The sequence below is a fragment of the Mobula hypostoma genome, chromosome 10 (genome assembly GCF_963921235.1).
Source record: "Mobula hypostoma chromosome 10, sMobHyp1.1, whole genome shotgun sequence".
Lineage (NCBI taxonomy): Eukaryota > Metazoa > Chordata > Chondrichthyes > Myliobatiformes > Myliobatidae > Mobula > Mobula hypostoma.
In genome coordinates this window covers 97,148,634-97,170,036 of record NC_086106.1, presented here as the reverse complement: position 1 = coordinate 97,170,036, position 21,403 = coordinate 97,148,634, and the positions used below count along the sequence as shown (strand labels likewise).

Genomic DNA, 21,403 nt, shown 5'->3' with positions numbered 1-21,403 from the left:
TGATGAAATCATGAATAATCGTATTTAAGACTAAATACATCAACCTAATGAACTCTGAAAGTTTTATTCTCACATCAGGGATGTCACCTACTGGAAAGTTCAAAGACATTTTTCACCACAGAGTCAACGAGTAGTTTGGCTGGTTCAGGAAAGTGAACCAGCAAAGTATACTGACAAGCATAACAAACAGATTTTACGATAGGTCTATTTTAACATAATCCAGCCATTAGTCATAGAAACCGACCATTCACCTCAGTGTTTCCATGCAAAAACTGTTAAAAATCTAAGCAATTAATTCTGTATTTTTCCCACTCCAGATCAGATTCCATCACTTTATAAGACAATTTAAATTAATTCCTATCCTTTTGAAACCTATTCAATGTCAATATTAGCAGAAATAACAAGGTAAATTTAAACAAGGTAGTCAAACTCAGTGTAAGTTTTCTTAAAATGAACTTGTCGCTGCCTGTAGGAAAGTGAAATTCCAGCAGTGATCTTTGCTGGTGATGTTGGAAATCCACCAAAAAAAGAAACTAAATAGGATATTGATTCAGCTCTTATAAATAAGGAAGGCAGGTTCAAATTCAAGGTTCTGGGAATACAGAACATTGGCAAAAACAACATAAAAAGTATGAGATGAAAATACTGTAACATTTAGAATTGGGTTTATTTTGTACCTGTGCTGGAAAAATATTTCAAGTGAAATTTGGATCTGTATGATCCCATTGTCCCTCCAGAGATGCAAATTCTTGTTCTGTTATGGGTTTAGGTAGACTGACTTTGGAACCTTGAATGAAATGGAGTTTTTTCAGATATCAATGTGGACAGTGTTACAAAGTGACTGGAGAGAGAATTTCAGATTCTCATATGCACACTTTCCAGCATGAATAAACAAGAAATAGAGAGTGAAACTGTAACCACTGTTTACCCTTTTCCTCCTTTATAGATTCATACATAACAACCAAACCTTTGCTGTGGCCAAAATCAGCTAAATTAACAGAGACCCTTATCTAAGCACAAATTCAAGGATCTGCTGGTTCATATTCACAAACTATATTCAATTAAACTAAGATCATTAGTTGTTGTGATAACTACCTGGGAACTGTGATCCCACCAAAAAATGGGCATACCTGGCTTATAAAAAAGTACAAAAGAACTGCTCACCTGGTAATTTTCATTGACATCAGTCTGCTCCCAGTGTCCATTAGGTACTCCCATTCGCTGAAATTCTTCCCTTAAATCTATCATTTTCCAGCCAATGTCTCTCTCCATTTCCTTCTGTTTAGGGTTGTATGAGAAAGCATAGAGTTCCTCATACTCCACTGAAATGTAATCAAATATGTTGCAAAGTTAATAAATATAAAACTGCCCATGTATAAAAGGAACACCCGTAACAATCAGCAATAAAAAATCTATATATAAACCATAATAATAAATACTGAATTCTGTTTCATATTTGTCCTGATCTGCCAATATGTTACTATAGTCATAGTCATACTTTATTGATCCCAGGGGAAATTGGTTTTCGTTACAGTTGTACCATAAATAATAAATAGTAATAGAACCATAAATAGTTAAATAGTAATATGTAAATTATGCCAGTAAATTATGAAATAAGTCCAGGACCAGCCTATCGGCTCAGGGTGTCTGACCCTCCAAGGGAGGAGTTGTAAAGTTTGATGGCCACAGGCAGGAATGACTTCCTATGACACTCTGTGTTGCATCTCGGAGGAATGAGTCTCTGGCTGAATGTACTCCTGTGCCCACCCAGTACATTATGTAGTGGATGGGAGACATTGACCAAGATGGCATGCAACTTAGACAGCATCCTCTTTTCAGACACCACAGTGAGAAAGTCCAGTTCCATCCCCACAACATCACTGGCCTTACGAATGAGTTTGTTAAATGAGTTTGTTACTGAATGGAACATTATCAAATTCATGATAGGTTTATAAGCGCGATATCCCTAACTATCAACGAGGTTTTTAAATTATGCTGTTCCCTTAAGTGAACACATCCCACAAACAAAATAAACAGCATCCTAGTGCAGATTGTAAGATCCAGGCCAAATGGGGCAGTGCCTAAGTGTGCAGAGATGCACTGAAGTCTTGCTAAATCCATGCAGCTAACAGAAAAGAAGGAGACAGTCTCTGGTTAACAATATTCTGTATATTGTGTAGGAACACATACTCATTTGAATCCAGACTAAGTTCAGGACAATTAAGTTTTACACACAATTTAGCAGATAGATCTGTCCCTTGTAGCAACACTTTTTTGCCTAACTCATTTGTGAGATGAATAAAATGCCATCTAGATGTGTCCAAGACATCAATACCATGAAAGTAATTCTTAATGCAAATCTTCTAAGCATAGTTGAATCTGCAGTCAAACTTTACTACCACAAAAAATAGATCAAAGTAGTCTTCTCAATACTACCACAAAAATACAGATTACAGTTCACATGCACCAGAACCCCTGAGTTTAACAAGACTCATAAACTAAGCACCTTGAAATCAATGTCTCAGATTCCCTGAAATATGTAATTCCATAATATTGCATTCAAAATATCCCAGCGATGACATTAAACACAAGAGATTCTGCAGACGCCGGAAATTTTGAGCAACACATACAAAATGCTGGAGATACTGGTCAGGCAGCATCTACGGAGGGGAATATACGGTCGACATTTCAAGCTGAGACTCTTCATCAGAACTCCCATAAATATTCTTAAATTCAAAAAGACCAACCATGAAAAAATACCTGCTTACTTGCAACTTCCCCAAGGCAAATGAGAAGCAATCGCTTCTATTGGTACTTCCACAATGATACTTTATTAAACAATTCAATAGCCACTGATACTTCAAGCCCAATGAAACCAGCCATTTTGTGGGACACTGATTTTGTACCACTGAAAGAAGGCAGGAGAAGGTATTAAACAAATAAATGTTAATTTTCCCTAATCAACATCATTCATTAAAATACCGTGGAGAAATGGTTAACTAATCGAGTGTTCTTGTGTATTTTCTGACTTACAGACAAAACCAACTTATGGATGTCTATAAAAATGGAACCCGTTCATAATCTAGAATTGGCCTGCAGTGTGTTTAACCAAATGCTTTTTCTCAAAATCGTTTCTATTGCATCAAACGAAATGTTACGGTACTACACAATGCTATCCTTTTAGGTAAGCACCCTTTGGAAATTTTGCAGTTTCAAACTTCTAAAATATTAAAAAAGTAACTAAAATGCTGACAGAAGTTCCCCATAATGAAATGAGCTAACAAAGATAGTTTGTGAGAAGGCACTGCAAATTAGGAGAGAATCAAAGCAATTCTTTATAGAGTTCTCTTATTTTTCTTGCACTGTATATAATTTCCAAACATAGAATTGCTACATAAAAGTACAATTGTTGCCTCAATTTTTGACACATTAAAGTACAACTGGATATTCACTAAAAACAGACTTGAAAATCCGTGCAAAGAATGAGTGTGTGATTCAGCCCCTAGAAGAACACACTCGTATACAAGTACCTGTTGCTTCACTTTATAATTAAAACAGATTCTTGTCCATTTTTTTCCAGAACCAACATTCTAGCATCAAAATCCCAACAGATTTCTTGACATTCTCATCCCACGTCCTCTACAATCCAAAAAATATCCATCATTCCAGTTCAGTAATTTATCCCTGTTCTTGCCAATATTGTTGAAATACTTGTGCATATTCTTGGCAATTACAAGGTCCATTTTAATGCTTCCGTGGCCAGCCTCCTATCATCATAAACGTTAACTTATCCAGAACTTTGCTACTTCGTTCCAATCACATGTAGTCTTCTCCTTTCTTATATACTTCTGTTCCCAAGTCCTCAAGACCTTGAATTCTAAGTTCCTTTTCTAAAACTGAAATCCCTTAATGTTCATCATCTATCCTTTTACCATAACTTTTCACATCCTATACTGTCAACCTCCAAAAAAAAACTATGTCCCTTGAACTCCAAGCTCTTTCACATCCTGATTCTTTTCACTGCAAAACTGGCAGCTATGTCGTTGTTAACTTTGGTCAGAAGAAACTGCATCAATAGAAACTCACTGAACAATTATCAGTATGGAGATGGGTTAGGAAAATCATGTTGACCTCAAGCTCAACACGATTTTCCTAACCCATCTCCATACTGATAATTGTCCTAATAGCAAAAATCAATCAATTTTGATGTTGAATGTAGTCATGACTGAGCCATCAGACTTCGGGGGCAGAGAATTTCAAAGATTCGCTACTTTTCTCCTCATTTTGATCTTAAATGGTGCAGTCCTTACTTTCAGATTGTGACCCTCATTCTAGACTCTCAGCCAGGAGAAACATCCTCCGATGTCTACTTGTTGAGCATTTAGAATGTTTTTGTTTGTTTCAAGCTCCGAAATTCCTTGTAGCCAAGATCTTAATCACGCTTAATATCTTTTTCTTTGATTCACCGATAACTTTGCCCTATGTATCTATGAAGCAGCCAGAAATATTATGATGCTTGAGGGACAAATAAATGCAAGTTATTTATTAATTTGTGATTTTCTCTAATATTTCCTGTTTATCATCCAACACTGACACAATATGGAGTGATAACAATGTCTGTCAACCTCTAAAGCAACAACATAATGGTCTGTTTTTAGCAAATTCATTTGATCTGTGGGAAATTGTCAGAATTAAAAACAATACGAACAGTGGAGTCGAGTCAATTAGGAACCTCACTCTGGATCATCAAAGCCAGCAAAAACACTGCTACCCCATTTAAATTTAGGTTTTATCAAACAGCCCTAGTGATTTCTAATCAACTTAACTAGTAGGAAAATTTTGCTTCATCATCATAGATTTCCTGTTTGTAATTATGCTGGGCATAAAGCAGCTCGGCATTCACAACAATCACTTTGAAGTAACAAATAATATGCAAACTTTGAAAATATGTGATCAGATACCTTAACAATGCATCAACTATTGAACAGAATTAAGGCAAGAGAGAATGCCAATAAACTTAAGAAATACACATGGCGGTTTACAAAGGGTGTATTGTACCTGGCTGTGACAGTCTGAGAAGTGAACTGTAAACATCATGGCAATCACGCTCCCGGCAAATAACAAAGTGTGCAACTCTGAAGTTCTTGCAATGGATTAACAATGGACATCCTGCAGAAGTAAGGGGAAGCTTCTCTATTGTTGAAATATGATGGTGCAAGATCTATAAGAAGAAATAAAATAAATTAGTTTCAATTTCTGGCCATGAACTCTGTATTTTTTCATTTGGCAACAACAGTTTCAATTGCAGTGTTCTCAAACCTCTTGTAAATAAAGTAGTGGTCTGTGGTGGCCAGTGCGATCATGTTTGCTGTTGTGTGCTGGGGCAGCAGGCTGAGGGTAGCAGACACCAACAGAATCAACAAACTCATTCGTAAGGTCAGTGATGTTGTAGGGATGGAACTGGACTCTCTGGCGGTGGTGTCTGAAAAGAGGATGCTGTCCAAGTTGCACGCCATCTTGGACAATGTCTCCCATCCACTACATAATGGACTGGTTGGGCACAGGAGTACATTCAGCCAGAGACTCATTCCACCAAGATGCAACACAGAGCGTCATAGGAAGTCATTCCTGCCTGTGGCCATCAAACTTTACAACTGCTCCCTTGGAGGGTCAGACACCCTGAGCCAATAGGCTGGTCCTGGACTTATTTCCTGGCATAATTTACATATTACTATTTAATTATTTATGGTGCAACTGTAACGAAAACCAATTACCCCCAGGATCAATGAAGTATGACTATGACTAATCAAATGAAAACTGAAACAAAATACCAATGTTACCCACTAGGAATCCAAATAGATTGTGAAAATGAGAAACAAAAGACAATTCATATTGCTGACGCCCACTAGTAACTAACTTCCACTTTAAATCACTCACTGGGTTAAGGATACCGAGCAGGCACACAAACTTACAGCAGATTCTAGAAAACCAGGAAAAATTAGGCATAAACAGAAACTAAAATCTTAGGTATTAACCTTGTCATTTTCTAATCACTTGCTTAAAATTTTTCACTAATTTTATTTCTTACTCAACTTTCATCTAAATGGTTTCCTTTATATTTAACTTTGATTGGTCGTATTAATGTAGTTAAGATGTTTTTTTTGCCAAAATTTTTATATGTGTTTCAGGCATTACCAATTTTTGTTCCAAAATCTTTCTTTGATAAAGTTGACTCTAAAATTTCTTCATTTATTTGGCAGAATAAAAATCCGAGACTGGGTAAAATACATTTACAGAAAGCTAAGAGAGATGGAGGTTTAGCATTACCTAACTTTAGATTCTATTATTGGGCAATTAATATTCGACATATGAAATTTTGGTTACTTGACCAGGATATACTATCTATTCCTAAATGGGTAGCACTGGAACTACAATCTGTTCAGGGCTATACACTTGGCTCTATTTTAGGTTCCTCTCTCCCTTTTGATTCGAAACGCCTTAAGCAAGTGTCTAACCCGATAGTTAAATATGCTTTGCGTATTTGGTTTCAATTCAGAAAATTTTTTGATCTTAATCAATTCGGGTTAGCGATTCCTATTTTAGGTAACATATTTTTTCCTCCCTCTTTTACGGATCGCGCTTTTCAAACTTGGAAGACTAAGGGTATTTTACGGTTTTTGGATTTATTTTTAGATGGGTCCCTTATGTCTTTTGAACAATTATCTAATAAATATAACTTATCAAGAATACATTTTTTTAGATATTTACAAGTTAGAAATTTCCTAAGTACTATACTTTCTTCCTTTCCAATGCTTCCTCCTACATATATTTTAGATTCGATAATTAACCTTAGTCCATGTCAGAAAGGTGCATCGGCTATGAGTTATAATATTATTATGAAACTTAGGAAAGCTCCATTTGATAAGATTAGGGTAGATTGGGAACAGGAATTGGGGCTTACCATTTCTGTGGATGATTGGGGGCAGATTTTACAATTAGTTAATACTTCCTCTATTTGTGCTAAACATTCCCTAATTCAATTTAAAGTTGTTCATAGAGCACATATGTCCAAAGATAAGTTAGCGCGTTTTTACTTGCATATTAATCCTTTTTGTGATAGATGTTCGGGGCAGATAGCCTCTTTAACTCATATGTTTTGGTCTTGCCCTACTTTGGAAACTTTTTGGAGAGACATTTTTAATATTATTTCTAAGGTATTAAATATAGATATCTCTCCTCACCCTATTACTGCTATCTTTGGACTACCTAAAATTTCTAGTAATCTTTCCCCTTCAGCCCGTAGAATGATTGCATTTCTTACTTTAATGGCGAAAAGATGTATTTTACAATATTGGAAAGAGCTTAATGCTCCAACTACCTTTTTTTGGTTCTCTCAGACGATATTATGTTTGAATCTGGAGAAAATTAGAAGTAACCTTTATGATTCTTCATTTAAATTTGAACAGACTTGGGGATCTTTTATTCGATATTTTCATTTAATGTAATATATACCCTTCTTGTTTTTTTTCACTGTTTTTAATGGAGGTCGGGATTGAGGACGTGATTTTAAGTTTAACTCTGTTTGGTTTCAAGTTAGCCCATTGCTTTGCTTTGCTTTTAGTTAGTTGCACGGTGGGTTTTTTTTTGGGTTTTTTTTTTCTTTTTTTCTATTGATATATATATAAAATTTAGTATACTATTATGTTATCTTGGTTTCTTATGTTTAAATTACATTATTTGTAGTATTCTTTTTTGGTATTGATACCTTCTGTAATTTTATTATATTTTAGCATTGTATTAATGTTTATATGGCTTACCTTTTTGTATACTTATTCAATAAAAAGATTTAAAAAGAAAGAAAACTAATTTTATTTCTATCAGAGGCCAGTTTTACACTGCTTCAAATATAGCAATTCTTTGAAGTCGAAGGTATTGTTAGAGTGAGTTTTTGGGTAGATGATTCATTTCCACTTAAGTGACTCTGGCCACCAGTCTTCTGTTTGACAAAGTACTGTGGACTAAGTTCACAACAATGCATTTCCTAAAAGCTGTGAATATCGGAATACTAGCCAGATGCTACGGATGGAAGTGGGAAGTTTACAGGTAGTTTCGAAGACAGCCTTATCTATACTTTATAATATTAATTGTCCTCTATGTTAGCACGTAAAATACCAAATAAATGTATTGTGGATTTGACTTGCACTCCTAAAGGCTGTGAGTACCAACCCAGACATGTTGGCGTCGGGAGGAAAGGATGAGGTCAGAAGGTGTGATGTTTTGTATGTAGCTTCAAAAGGAAGCATTGTCTATAACTTTGTAATAGCGATTGCCCTTTGTGTTTAGCATATAAATATCGAGCCCACATTGGGCTAGCAGACCTTTCTATCGAAAGAATCTCCATCCGTATGATGCCTGCTGTACCTTGTTGTGTCGAATAAAGAAGCTGCTTTTATCTACCAGTGACTCCATCCCTCCGGTGATTTCATCCACGCTACAACAGGTATATAAAACCCAAACATCAAAATAAGCATTTTTTACTCTCGCAGTGTACAATAATATGCAATTACACACCCATGTCTCTTTTCGGACCTCTGATGAAGATTCTACAAATATCAAATGTGTTGCAGTCAAGTAAAGTGTTCCCAGTGTTGGTTTCTTGGAAGTAAACCGGTCAAGCAACTTCACATATTCCACCTGCAGGAAATACAAAGGCAAATGAAAATTAAATTTCCTCAATATTTATATTCACAGTAGATGAATTATTTGCCTTTCACTGGGACATTAGAAAACCAGATGAAGACACAGCAGAGTCAAACGGTGATTAACTCAGGGCAAATAAAAGCCACCGGGCTGGAAAAAAAACACAATGTTATTTATGTAGAATGAAACAGCCATACTGGGCCTTAACATGACACTGCTTTCAAAATTCCTAATGTTCACATTTATATCCAAAACAACTGATGCAAATTTCTCATGCTGCAATACATTACTTACTACTGGAGGCATTGTGGTGTTAATAGTGGTAGATAGGCACAAACATTTTTAAACATGTCACATATTATAAATGTGTCACAGGAAACATTTCACAAACATGTAATCAGAACAAATTATTTTCAACTAAATAATGTACGCAATTGTCTTCCTTTTAATCGCTCTTCGTCCAATGATTAGGCATGCTCCTAATTCATCAGAATACGAAACAAGTTAATATCCCACTCCCAATGATACCATGCCACAATAACAACAGATTAGAAAAATGCTTTAAGTTCATTGACACTTTTAAAAATCACACTACCTACATAAGAACTTTCAGGATACACTCGTTTTCAAGGTTCAGAGTTCAAAGTAAATTTATAATTTTTACCATATACTACCCTGAGATTCATTTCCTTGCAGGCATTCACAGTAGAACAAAGAAATTTGATAGAATCAATAAGAAACTAAGCACAAGCAGACAATCATTTTAAATTCTAAAACATTTGAATAAGTGCAACAGGTATGGATAGCCTCTCACTTTAAAACAAACTTCACTGCATTGAACAATTGTTCTTAATCAACAACCACTGAGAAATAAGAAGATGCATTTGTAGGACACTATTTATTTATTGATTGCGAGGGATGCAGCATGGAATAAACCCTTCCAGCCACGCCACCCAGCAACCTCCGATTTAACCCTCGCCTAATCATGAAACAATTTACGTACCAACCAGTACGTCCTTGGACCGTGGGAGCAAACCAGAGCACCCAGACCGGAGAACACCCAAAATGTTCCACAAGGAGAACGCAGACTCCTTTCAGGTGACAGTGGAAATGAACTCCAATGTCCCAAACTGTAATAGCTCACACTAACTGTTATGCTACCATGGTGCCCTTGTTGGTGCATTTATAACATATATGAAAGTGAAAGTGTATGGTATGTACTTAACCACGGTAAATGTATTATACTTAAGTTACAAATTGTTGCGCAGCAACAAAGGTTATTTCAATAAAATAAAATGTATTGGGGTTTAAAAAAAAGATTACTATGTTAGAGATTTTAACTTTATTGTTTAAGGGACTCTTGCAAGCATTAACAACCAAAAAGAAACAGTGATATTTGCATTTTTTTTTCATTACTAGCATATTAAATTACCAAACAAAGCAATGTATTTCCAGTTCCAAAAGTAAGATACTGTGAATCTAAAGTTTAATAAATCCTTTGTATTTTTTATTTACTTAAAACTTTAATATTTTTTGAAACTTACTGAAAAAGGGACATTGACAGATTTTTTAAAAACGTCAATTTTTCCAGGCAACAGAGCTGATCAAGTTAACAGTCAGGTTTTGCCAGCTGTCAAAACATTCAGAGAATCTTTGAAGCAGAGATTACTGGAAGCCCCACTGATTCTGAGGTCCTGTATGTTAAGGGCCAGTAAAAACAGCCGTCTGCTTATGGGTCAGCTAGTTACGAATTGGGAAGGTCTCGGGTGCCATGTTTACACAAGCGGACTAAACCAAAAATTTCTGGCCCAGTACAATCCTTGCTTCTGCCACCCTGACCAATGGATCCTGAATTCTAAAAATCTACTACAGTTCACTTCTAGTTCCTTTATTACTTGATAAAAAAACAAGTCCCCTACCCCTTCAATCGTTCCTGCAGCTGTAATCTTTCAGTTCTGACCCCAACCATTTAAATACTGCCTCCTTGTTCTTCTTACAGCATAGTTTATCCAACTCAGCCTTTTCAGTGCAGCCTAATCAGAGGCTATACAGACAGATATTATAAAAATGTTTTAAAAGGAAACATTTTAAAATCAAGTGTCTTCAAATCAAGCCATTTGCATCATTTTTATCTCACCCACTAAAAGGTATCTAGAACATAGAACAGAACAGGTCCTTCAGCCCGAGATATTGTGCCAACTCTTGACCAACCCTAACATCAATCTAACGCTGCCCTCCCACATAGCTCGCCATTTTTCCTTCATCCATGTGTCTATCTAAAAGTCTCTTAAATGTCCCTAATGCATCTGCCTCTACCACAACCACTAGCAAAATATTGCATGCACCTACCACATTCTGTGTAGAAAATCTACCTAACATCCCCTCTATACTTTCCATCAAACACCTTAAATTTATACCACCTCATATTAGCCCATGTTAGATCTCACCAGTGATCATTTCCAGGGCAATTAGTGACCAATGGAAAATCACCCCAAGTCAATTCACAGCAGCTATCATTTGCCTGAATCTAGTCACACAGCTAATGATACAAGTTAGCATGTTTCCTCCGCTGCCAGCAGAAATTTGAGCTTTCAGAAGTAAACTATGACTTCAGGACTTTAGTTCCTAGCTCTAAAATAACTAAATGCACTTTGTGCAGAGTCACAATCTTCCTCTCATGTTCCACATTTCTGGGGTATGAGTTAAATAATTCACTGATGACGGTCTTTCTGAAAAACACCTCTTCTGATGTGCAGTTTGCAGTCACTAGTCCCTTAAAGAGTCAGCAATTTGCAGTATCAGAGTAAGCTAAGATCAAAACAGGAAAAGTGGCTCAGTTACGGCTGTCAAGAGAAATAAAAGATTACAGGAAAAAACATAGCCCTTAAAAGTTTGCCAAAAAAAAGAGAATCTCAGATTCAGCATAGAAAGACCTTTACAAGGGAGAACTAAATACATGAAGCTGACTCTGAGAAACATTGAAAAATACAGTAAGAGCTGTTGCAGAACTGTGAAAAGGAAAAAGATTAGCTGAAGTTAATGTGGTTCTTTACAGATTGATAAAAGATAAATTATACCAGAGATAAGGAAATGAAGAGAATTTAAACAAAGTTCTGTATCCACCATCACAGAAGATATAAAAATCTTTCTGGAAATAGTGGTGAGGTACAAAGGATGAATGAAGAGTTCAAAGAAAGTAGCATTAGTCTAGGATTAAATAAGAAAAATTAATGAGACTGAGAAGTAATAAATCCGCAGGAAGAGAAAAGCTGCATCTTCAGGTTTAAAGGTGAGAGCAATAGAAACAGTGGTTGACATCTTTCAAAATCCCGTAGTTCATAAAAAAGCTAATCTATCCCCACTATTCAAGAAAAGGAGAGAAAACTGACTCTTCTCCTCCAGTGCTACTTCTTTTTACATAGAAACATAGAAAATAGGTGCAGGAGTAGGCCATTCGGCCCTTCGAGCCTGCACCGCCATTCAGTATGATCATGGCTGACCATCCAACTCAGAACACTGTACCAGCCTTCCCTCCATACCCCCCTGATCCCTTTAGCCACAAGGGCCATATCTAACTCCCTCTTAAATATAGCCAATGAACTGGCCTCAACCGTTTCCTGTGGCAGAGAATTCCACAGATTCACCACTCTCTGTGTGAAGAAGTTTTTCCTAATCTCAGTCCTAAAAGGCTTCCCCTTTATCCTCAAACTGTGACCCCTCCTTCTGGACTTCCCCAACACTGGGAACAATCTTCCTGCATCTAGACTGTCCAATCCCTTCAGAATTTTATACGTTTCCTATCGGGCTCGAGAAAATCTTACCCCATAACTTTCCAAATGCTTACTACTTGTTCTTTCGACATCAAGCATCCCCTTCAGCGCTACTCGTTGACTACCAAGTGGAGTGACATTTGCAATTTTCCAGTCCTCCAAACCCATGCTAGAATAGTTGAAAAATCATTACCAATGCTCCACAATCACTTCAGCTACCTCTTTCAGAACCCTGGGCTGCAGTCCATTTGGTCCAGGTGACTTATCTGTCATCTGACCTTTCAGCTTCCCAAGCACCTCCTCCCCAGGAATAACAATTGCACTCACTTCTGCCCCACAACACTCTCTAACTTCTGGCATACTGCTAATGTATTCCACGTGAATACAGATACAAAATACTTAATTAATTCATCCGCCATTTCTTTGTCTCTCATTACTACCTCTCCAGCATCATTTTTTAGTGGTCTGGTATCTACTTTCTCTTTTACTCTTGATATATCTGAAAAGGCTTTTTTTGGTAACCTCTTTGCTATTATCGGTTAGCTTACCTTCATATTTCATCTTTTCTCTCATTTCGGTTTTTTAGGTCCCTTCCATTAATTTCTTAAAGTTTCCCAATCCTCTGCCTTCCCACTAATTTTTGTTCTATTATATACTCTCTCTTGCATTTGTGGTGTCTTTGACTTCCCTTGTCAACCACAGCTGCATCACCTTGCCTTGAGAATATTTCTTGCACCTTCTGAATTTCTCACAAACTCTGGCCATTGCCGTTCTGCCATCACCCCTGCTGATGTTCACTTCCACTCAACTTTGACCAGCTCCTCTTTCATGCCTCTAGTTGAAAGTTAAAAAAAAAACACGTGGACTAAGATGTTAACTGTCCTGTGCTATCACCAGTGGGATCATCAGTTGATCTGCCACCTGTCTTCAGGAGTTTCGGCCTGCTTATGATCAAGATTCCCTCGAGGTGGTGGGCCAGCAGTGCTAAAGCACCACCTCCCACTGGTGAGCTTAAAAACTTGGCATCTGCCTCTGTCAGAGTTGTTGGTCACTTCCACCCAACAGATAGTCTGCTCTTCAGGTGCCTATGCAACTACTGAAGGTTTTGCAAGATATGTATACGCCGTCAGGCTATATGCCCCTCTGGACGTACTTGGTCCACACCCATGCTGATCCTTTCTCTGCTGCCTCAGCTGCAACCCTGCTGGTTGACTTGATCTCTCTCCTTGTGAAGCCAACGTCACACAGCCACCTGACCACTATACCCTATACTCCACTGCAATACTGATACATCTGACTTCAGCTTCTCCCTCTCAAATTGCAGGGTGGGGTCTGTCATATAATGATCACTGCCTCCTAAGGGTTCCTTACATTCCTAATCAAATCCACTTTATTACCCAACACCCATTCCAGAATTGCCTTTCCCCTAGTGGGCTCAACCACCACAAGCTGCTCTAAAAAGACATCTTGTAGTCATTCTACAAATTCTCTCTTTTGGAATCCAGCACCAACCTGATTTTTCCAATCCATCTGAATATTGAAATCCACCACAACTATTGTAACATTGTCCTTCTATCTCCCATTGGAATTTGTAGCCCACATCTCACCCACTGATCAGAGGCCTGTATATAACTCCCATTAGGGACTGTTTACCCAAATGGATTCCACATCTTCTGATCTCATGTCACTTCTTTCTAAGGATTTGATTTCACTTTTTACCAACAAAGCCATCTCATCCCCTCTGCCTATACTTTTGATACACTGTGTATCCTTAGATGTTAAGATCCCAACTATGATATTCTTTCAGCCATGATTCAATAATGTCCACATTATACCTACCAATCTCTAAACTGCATGACAAGATCACCTATCTTGTCTTGTATTGTCACTTTTTTTGATTTTGTCCCCATGTTACACCATAATTCATGCCACTGACTGCAATTTTGCCCTATAATCTGCCTATCCTTCCTGAGTCTCACTGCACACTGCCTCCAGTTGTATACCAACTGCCCCATCGTCAGCCCCATCACTCGGGTTCCCATTCCCCCACTAAATCATTTTAAACCCTCCCCAACCGGTCTAGCAAACGTTTACTCTTTTCCATAGACGCTGCCTGGCCTGCTGAGTTCCTCCAGCATTCTGTACGTGTTGCCTGGATTTCCAGCAACTGCACGCTCTCTCGTGTAGGTGTAACCCATCCCTTTTGGATTATACCTTCCCCAGACAGACCCCAATGATTCGGAAATCTGAAACCATGCCCTCTGCACCAGTTCCTCAACCATGCATTTATGTACTAAATCATCCTATTCTTACTCTCACTGGCACTTAGCACAAGCAGTGATCCAGAGATTACTACCCTCCAGGTCCTCTTCAGCTTTCTACCTAAATCTCTAAATTCTCTCTTCAGGACCACCTCCTTTTTCCTACCTATATCATTGGGGCCAATATGTACTAAGTTCTGGCTGATCACCCTCCCCCTTTGGACCCCATCCAACAAAACATGTTGTTGGCAGATGCATAGATGCAGTTAGAACTACGCCTAGCCACACAATCGTAAGGGTAGAAGGAGTGCAGCAGTGGGCAAAACAACCATCCACTGTGGTGTGCCAGTGTTGATTTTCAGCCAGGAGATGTTATTTCACATTGGCATTGACTGCGATCTCCTGGTGAGGAAATAGTTGCAGAGGCCCAGGATTTGGTGTCTGTTGATTAGAACTGAGGGTATGATGGTGCTGAACGTTGAGCTGTAATCAATAAACAGCAGGTACAGTACTGCTATTGACCAGGTGATACCAGTGGAGAGCAAGTGAGATTGCATTCGCTGGAGACCTATTGAGGCCTTGGGCAAATTGCAGCGAATCCAGGTTCTTGCTTAAGCAGGAGTTGATAATAGCCATGACCAACCTCGCAGTCGATGTGAGCGCCACTACGCGATAGGTGCTGAGACAGCTCACCCAGCTCTTCTTGGACCGGACTCAAAAGATGAAATGGGGAGGGATCAGAGAGAGGAATGGGCGGAAGATCGGGGAGTGCGTATGGGGTGGGAGATCGGTACAGGGAACGGGGCGGGAGAACGGGGCACGGGGAACGGGGCGGGAGATCGGGGCACGGGGAACGAGTAACGGGGCGGGAGATCGGGGAACGGGGCGGGAGATCGGGGCACGGGGAACGGGGCGGGAGAACGGGGCACGGGGAACGGGGCGGGAGAACGGGGCACGGAGAACGGTACGGGGAACGGGACGGGAGATCGGTACGGGGAACGGGGCGGGAGATCGGTACGGGGAACGGGGCGGGAGAACGGTACGGGGAACGGGGCGGGAGAACGGGGCACGGGGAACGGGGCGGGAGAACGGGGCACGGAGAACGGTACGGGGAACGGGACGGGAGATCGGTACGGGGAACGGGGCGGGAGATCGGTACGGGGAACGGGACGGGAGAACGGTACGGGGAACGGGGAGGGAGATCGGTACGGGGAACGGGGCGGGAGAACGGTACGGGGAACGGGGAGGGAGATCTGTACGGGGAACGGGGCGGGAGAACGGTACGGGGAACGGGGAGGGAGATCTGTACGGGGAATGGGGCGGGGGAACGGGGCGGGAGATCTGTACGGGGAACGGGACAGGAGATCGGTAGAAGGAATGGGACGGGAGATCGGAGAGAAGGAAGGAGAGGAATAGGACGGGATCAGCCGGATTGCTACGGGGATGGGGAATAGGACGTGAGATCGGTAGCGGGAATGGGGTGGGAGAATGAATAGGACGTGAGATCCTGGAGATCGGGAATGAGATGGGACTCGGAGAGGGGATTGGGGATAGGACGGGATCAGGGAGAGGGGGGCAGAGGGGGAGGGATCGAGGAAATGGGCGGCTTTGATTTCCTTGCCGCCAGCTTTACCTTTGGCGTTATGATGTGCTCCATGGTCAGCAGCGTACTGTCCCCTCGGCTGGTGGGAGCCGCAATCAGGCGTCCGACCGGAAGAGCGACGTACTGCGTGTTTTCATTTTCTCAAACTCGGTCCCTGTAGCCATCATCACCGTTAAGGCCCGCCATTTCCGGCAGCACCACGTGATCGCTGCCGCTTTCTCCGCCCCGCCCCGCCCCCGGTGGACTGTGATCCCGCGAGACTTGAGGGAGGACGGGGCAGGGGTTGAGAACTCGAAACGAGCTCTTCGCTGGCGTTATTGTTGGGAAAGTTGCCGAGTTTGGCGTGTGTGTGGGTAGGGGCGTCCTTCAGCTACTGAGCCGAGTGTGCAAGAGAAATCTCTGAAACATTGAGAGGGTGGAGGGGGGCAATGTTGCCATGTTTTAATACATTGAACATACTGACTAAATGACACGAGAAATGTAGAGTTTTACAATTGTATCCCAACATTAAGCACATCTTTCTCTCCCCCCCCCCACACTTTTCTGCGTTGCATAGGGGTCATTTCCTACGCGACTCCCTGATCCATTCATCCCTCCCTCCTGGTACATCCTTGCTAGCAGTGTGTCCCTGACTACCACTCAGGGCCCCAAACAGTTCTTCCAGGTGAGGTGACACTTCACCTGTGAGTCTATTGGAGGTCATCTATTGCATCCAGTGTTCCCGGTGTGGCCTCCTGTATCAGGGAGACCCAACACAGATTAGGAGACTGCTTTGCAGAGCACTTATGCTCTGTAAGTCAGAAAAAGTGGGATCTTCCAGTGGCCACCCATTTTAATTCCACTTCCCATTCCCATTCTGACAAGTCCATCCATGACTTTCTTGTGGTAAACCATGTATATATGTTGTAACTCGGTTACCTGTCTGGACACACACCTCTGCTGACTGCCCCTGTGGCTCCTCCCACAGAATCCTGTTAAAGGTGTTCACCTTGCCCCTCCCCCTCAGTCCGGGGGCAGACACTCACTGTGGAGGTCGTATTGTACAGCGAATAAAAGCCTTTCAGTATTTTACCAAACCTCAATCTTTTGGAGTAATTGAAGGTGCTTCATTTCTCTCCTGTTGTAATGAAGCCACATTCAAGTTGGAGGAGCAACAACTGATATTCCATCTGGGTAGCCTCCAATCTGATGGCATGAACAGCGATTTTTCAAACTTCCGGTCATGGTTTTCTCCCCCTTCTCCATTCCCCATCCCCATTTCCCTCTCTCACCTTATCTCTTTTCCTGTGCCCATTGCTTCCTCTGGTATTCCTCCCACTCTTTCTTTCTTCCATGGCTTTGTGTCCTTTCCTATTAGATTCCCCCTTCTCCAGACCTGTATCTCTTTCACCAATCAACTTCACAGCTCTTTACTTCACCCCTCCTCCTCCCAGTTTCACCAATCACCTTGTGTTTCTCCCTCCCCTACCCCAACCTTCCTACTCTGACTCCTCATCTTTTTTTTCTCCAGTCCTGCTGAAGGGTCTTGGCCCAAAGTGTGGACTGTAGTTGCTGCCTGCCCTGCTGAGTTCCTCCAACATTTTGTGTGTCTTGCTTGGATTTCCAGCATCTGCAAATTTTCTCTTGTTTGAGATTTAAAATTTTTTTTTGTCTTTTTGTATAAAGAATAAATTTGAAGTTTGTATTATCCCAGTTCATGTAAGTGGCAATGGTGCTCTGTGCACAATGTGTGAACACTGCCTATGTTGAGATTGGAAAACAGTGTCAGGTACAAACTGAATGACACTACAACTGTAGAGAGAGTACCTTTTGTGTGTATATGTATTTTTATCATTAAAGTTTATTGTTGAAATTGAAAAGAAAAGGCATTTCTTGGCTGGCAGTGATCGTTCCTGCATGGTTGAAGTCAAACTCCCAATGCATCCTGACCTCAGAATAGTACTCCCCTGATGGTAAAAAATTAAGAATGCCCAACACACTTCTGGCAAGAGGGAAATTAAAGCCTTGTAATTGCTTTCTTAAGACCATAAGACACTGGAGCAGAATTAGGCCATGGAGTCAGCTCCACCATTCAATCGTGGCTAATGTGTTATCCATCTCAACCCTATTCCCCCGATAATGCCTTTACTAATCAAGAAACTACCAACCTCTGCTTAACATATACTCAATGACTTGGTCTCCATTGCCATCTGTGGTGATTAGTTCCACAAATTCCCCACGGTTTAGCTATAGAAATTCCTTCTCCTCTCTGCTTTAAGGGTTTGTATTCTGAGGCTGTGTCCATGGATCCTAGACTCCCCACTATTGGAAACACCTTCACCATGTCCACTCTAGGCCTTTCAATATTCAGTGCGTTTCAATGAGATTCCCCCCTCATTCTTTTAAACTTCACCAAACACAGGCCCAGGGCCATCAGACACTCCTCATACATTATTAACCCTTTCATTTCTGGAGTCATTCTTGTGAGCCTCCTCTGGACCCTCTCAATGCCTTTTTTAGATAAGGGGCCCAATACTCCAATACTCCAAGTGTGGACTGACCAATGCCTCAGATTACACTCTTGCTTTTCTATTCTATTCCTCTGGAAATGAATGCTTACATTGCATTTGCCTTCCTTACCACCGACTCAATCTGCAAGCTATCCTTAGGGAATCCTGCACGAGCACCACCAAACCAATTTACACTTTCTGTTAACACACATGAAAGTTGCTGGTGAATGCAGCAGGCCAGGCAGCATCTCTAGGAAGAGGTACAGTCGACATTTCGGGCCGAGACCCTTCGTCAAGACAAACGAAGGGTCTCAGCCCGAAACGTTGACTGTACCTCTTCCTAGAGATGCTGCCTGGCCTGCTGCGTTCACCAGCAACTTTTATGTGTGTTGCTTGAAATTCCAGCATCTGCAGATTTCCTCGTGTTTACACTTTCTGTCATTGAATTCACTACTAGTTTGGAAAATAGTCTACACCTTATTCCTCCTATCAAAGTACATGAACATACACTTCCCTACATGGTTTTCCATCTGCTACTTTTTTGCCAACTCTCTTAATCAATCCAAGTTCTTCTACAGACTCTGAGATTTCTCAATACTACCTGCCCCTCCACCTACCTTTGTATCATCAGAAACTTGGCGATAAGGTCATCAATTCCATCATCTAGATTATTGACATGTAATGTGAAAAGAAGTGGTCCCTATACTGACTGCTGCAGAACACTACTGATTACAACTCTGCAATTTTTTTTCCAGTGTTGGCAGAGCATTTGCCAAACCAAATGAAGATATATCAAGATAGGGTGCTTTCTATAGTACCTCTCTATATTGGTTAGAATCATTAGGGACAAATTGTTGATGATATTTACACAAAGGAAGACGGGTAAATAATGCATAGCTTCTTGTTAAAATTCACCCAGAGCAGCTGCATAACAGAGAACTCTCGTCTACAGGTTCTTCCCAGGGATGCACACTGAAACAATCTTCAAGTTCTTCCGGGAGCTTATCAATTTGTGAAAAACATATCTTGGTGATAAGTAAATGCTGATGCCTGACACATTCCAGGTAGCAGGAACACTTGATAGGGGGAGTACTAAAGCTTGGTGAAACTATCGCAAAGGATTTTGAGGAAGGCCCTGCCACCTCTGTGGATTGAAGCTCTAGATCTTCTGCAACAGTCCCATGAACACATGCAGATATATTGCTCAAAGAGTCCATATGTATGGCACTGTGCTTCAGAATCAGAAGCAGCTTTATTATCACCGGCATGTGACGTGAAATTTGTTAACTTAGTTAGCAGCACCAGTTCAATGCAATACATATTCTAGCAGAGAGAGAGAAAAAAAATAAAATAAAACATAATAATAAATAAACAAGTAAATCAATTATGTATATTGAATAGATTTTTTTTAAAGTGCAAAAACAGAAATATTGTATATTAAAAAAGTGAGGTGGTGTCCAAAGCTTCAACATCCATTTAGGAATTGGATGGCAGAGGGGAAGAAGCTGTTCCTGAATCACTGAGTGTGTGCCTTCAGGCTTCTGTACCTCCTACCTGATTGTAACAGTGAGAAAAGGGCATGCGTGGGTGCTGGAGGTCCTTAATAATGGACGCTGCCTTTCTGAGACACCGCTTCCTAAAGATGTCCTGGGTACTTTGTAGGCTAGTTCCCAAGATGGAACTGACTAGGTTTACAACCTTCTGCAGGTTCTTTCGGTCCTGTGCAGTAGCCCCTCCATACCAGACAGTGATGCAGCCTGTCAGAATACTCTCCACGGTACAACTATAGAAGTTTTTGAATGTATTTGTTGACATGTCAAATCTCTTCAAACTCCTAGTAAAGTATAGCCACTGTCTTGCCTTCTTTATGATTACATTGATGTGTTGGGACCAGGTTAGATCCTCAGAGATCTTGACACCCAGGAACTCGAAGCTGCTCACTCTCTTCACTTCTGCTCCATCTGTGAGGATTGGTATGTGGTCCTTCGTCTTACCCTTCCTGAAGTCCACAATCAGCTCTTTCGTCTGACTGACGTTGAGTGCCAGGTTGTTGCTGCGGCACAATTCCACTAGTTGGCATATCTCACTCCTGTACACCCTCTCATCACCACCTGAGATTCTACCAGCAATGGTTGTATCGTCAGCAAATTTGTAGATGGTGTTCGAGCTATGCCTAGCCACACAGTCATGTGTATATAGAGAGTAGAGCAGTGGGCTAAGCACACACCCCTGAGGTGCGCCAGCGTTGATTGTCAGCGAGGAGGATATTTTATCACCGATCCGTACAGACTGTGGTCTTCCGGTTAGGAAGTCGAGGATCCAATTGCAGAGGGAGGTACAGAGGCCCAGATTCTGCAACTTCTCAATCAGGACTGTGAGAATGATGGTATTAAATGCTGAGCTATAGTCGATGAACAGCATCTTGACATAGGTGTTTGTGTTGTCCAAGTGGTCTAAAGCCGTGTGGAGAGTCATTGAGATTGCATCTGCCATTGACCTATTGTAGCGACAGGCAAATTGCAACGCGTCCAGGTCCTTGCTGAGGCAGGAGTTCAGTCTAGTAATAACCAACTTCTCAAA

At 40.8% G+C, this 21,403-nt stretch overlaps 1 protein-coding gene across 1 annotated transcript in view; it reads right to left on the bottom strand.

Moving 5' to 3' along the window:
* The window catches only part of mtmr8 (myotubularin related protein 8), a 45,869-nt gene extending 29,478 nt beyond the window's left edge, over positions 1-16,391 (bottom strand). The window contains exons 1-4 of the mRNA XM_063060917.1: positions 16,365-16,391; positions 8,572-8,694; positions 5,059-5,221; positions 1,165-1,322 (exon numbers count right to left, since the gene is read on the bottom strand). Coding sequence (XP_062916987.1) covers positions 1,165-1,322; positions 5,059-5,221; positions 8,572-8,694; positions 16,365-16,388 — 468 coding nt within the window. The 5' untranslated portion in view covers positions 16,389-16,391. The remainder of the gene's footprint in view (positions 1-1,164; positions 1,323-5,058; positions 5,222-8,571; positions 8,695-16,364) is intronic.
* Between the last annotated feature and the right edge of the window lie 5,012 nt (positions 16,392-21,403).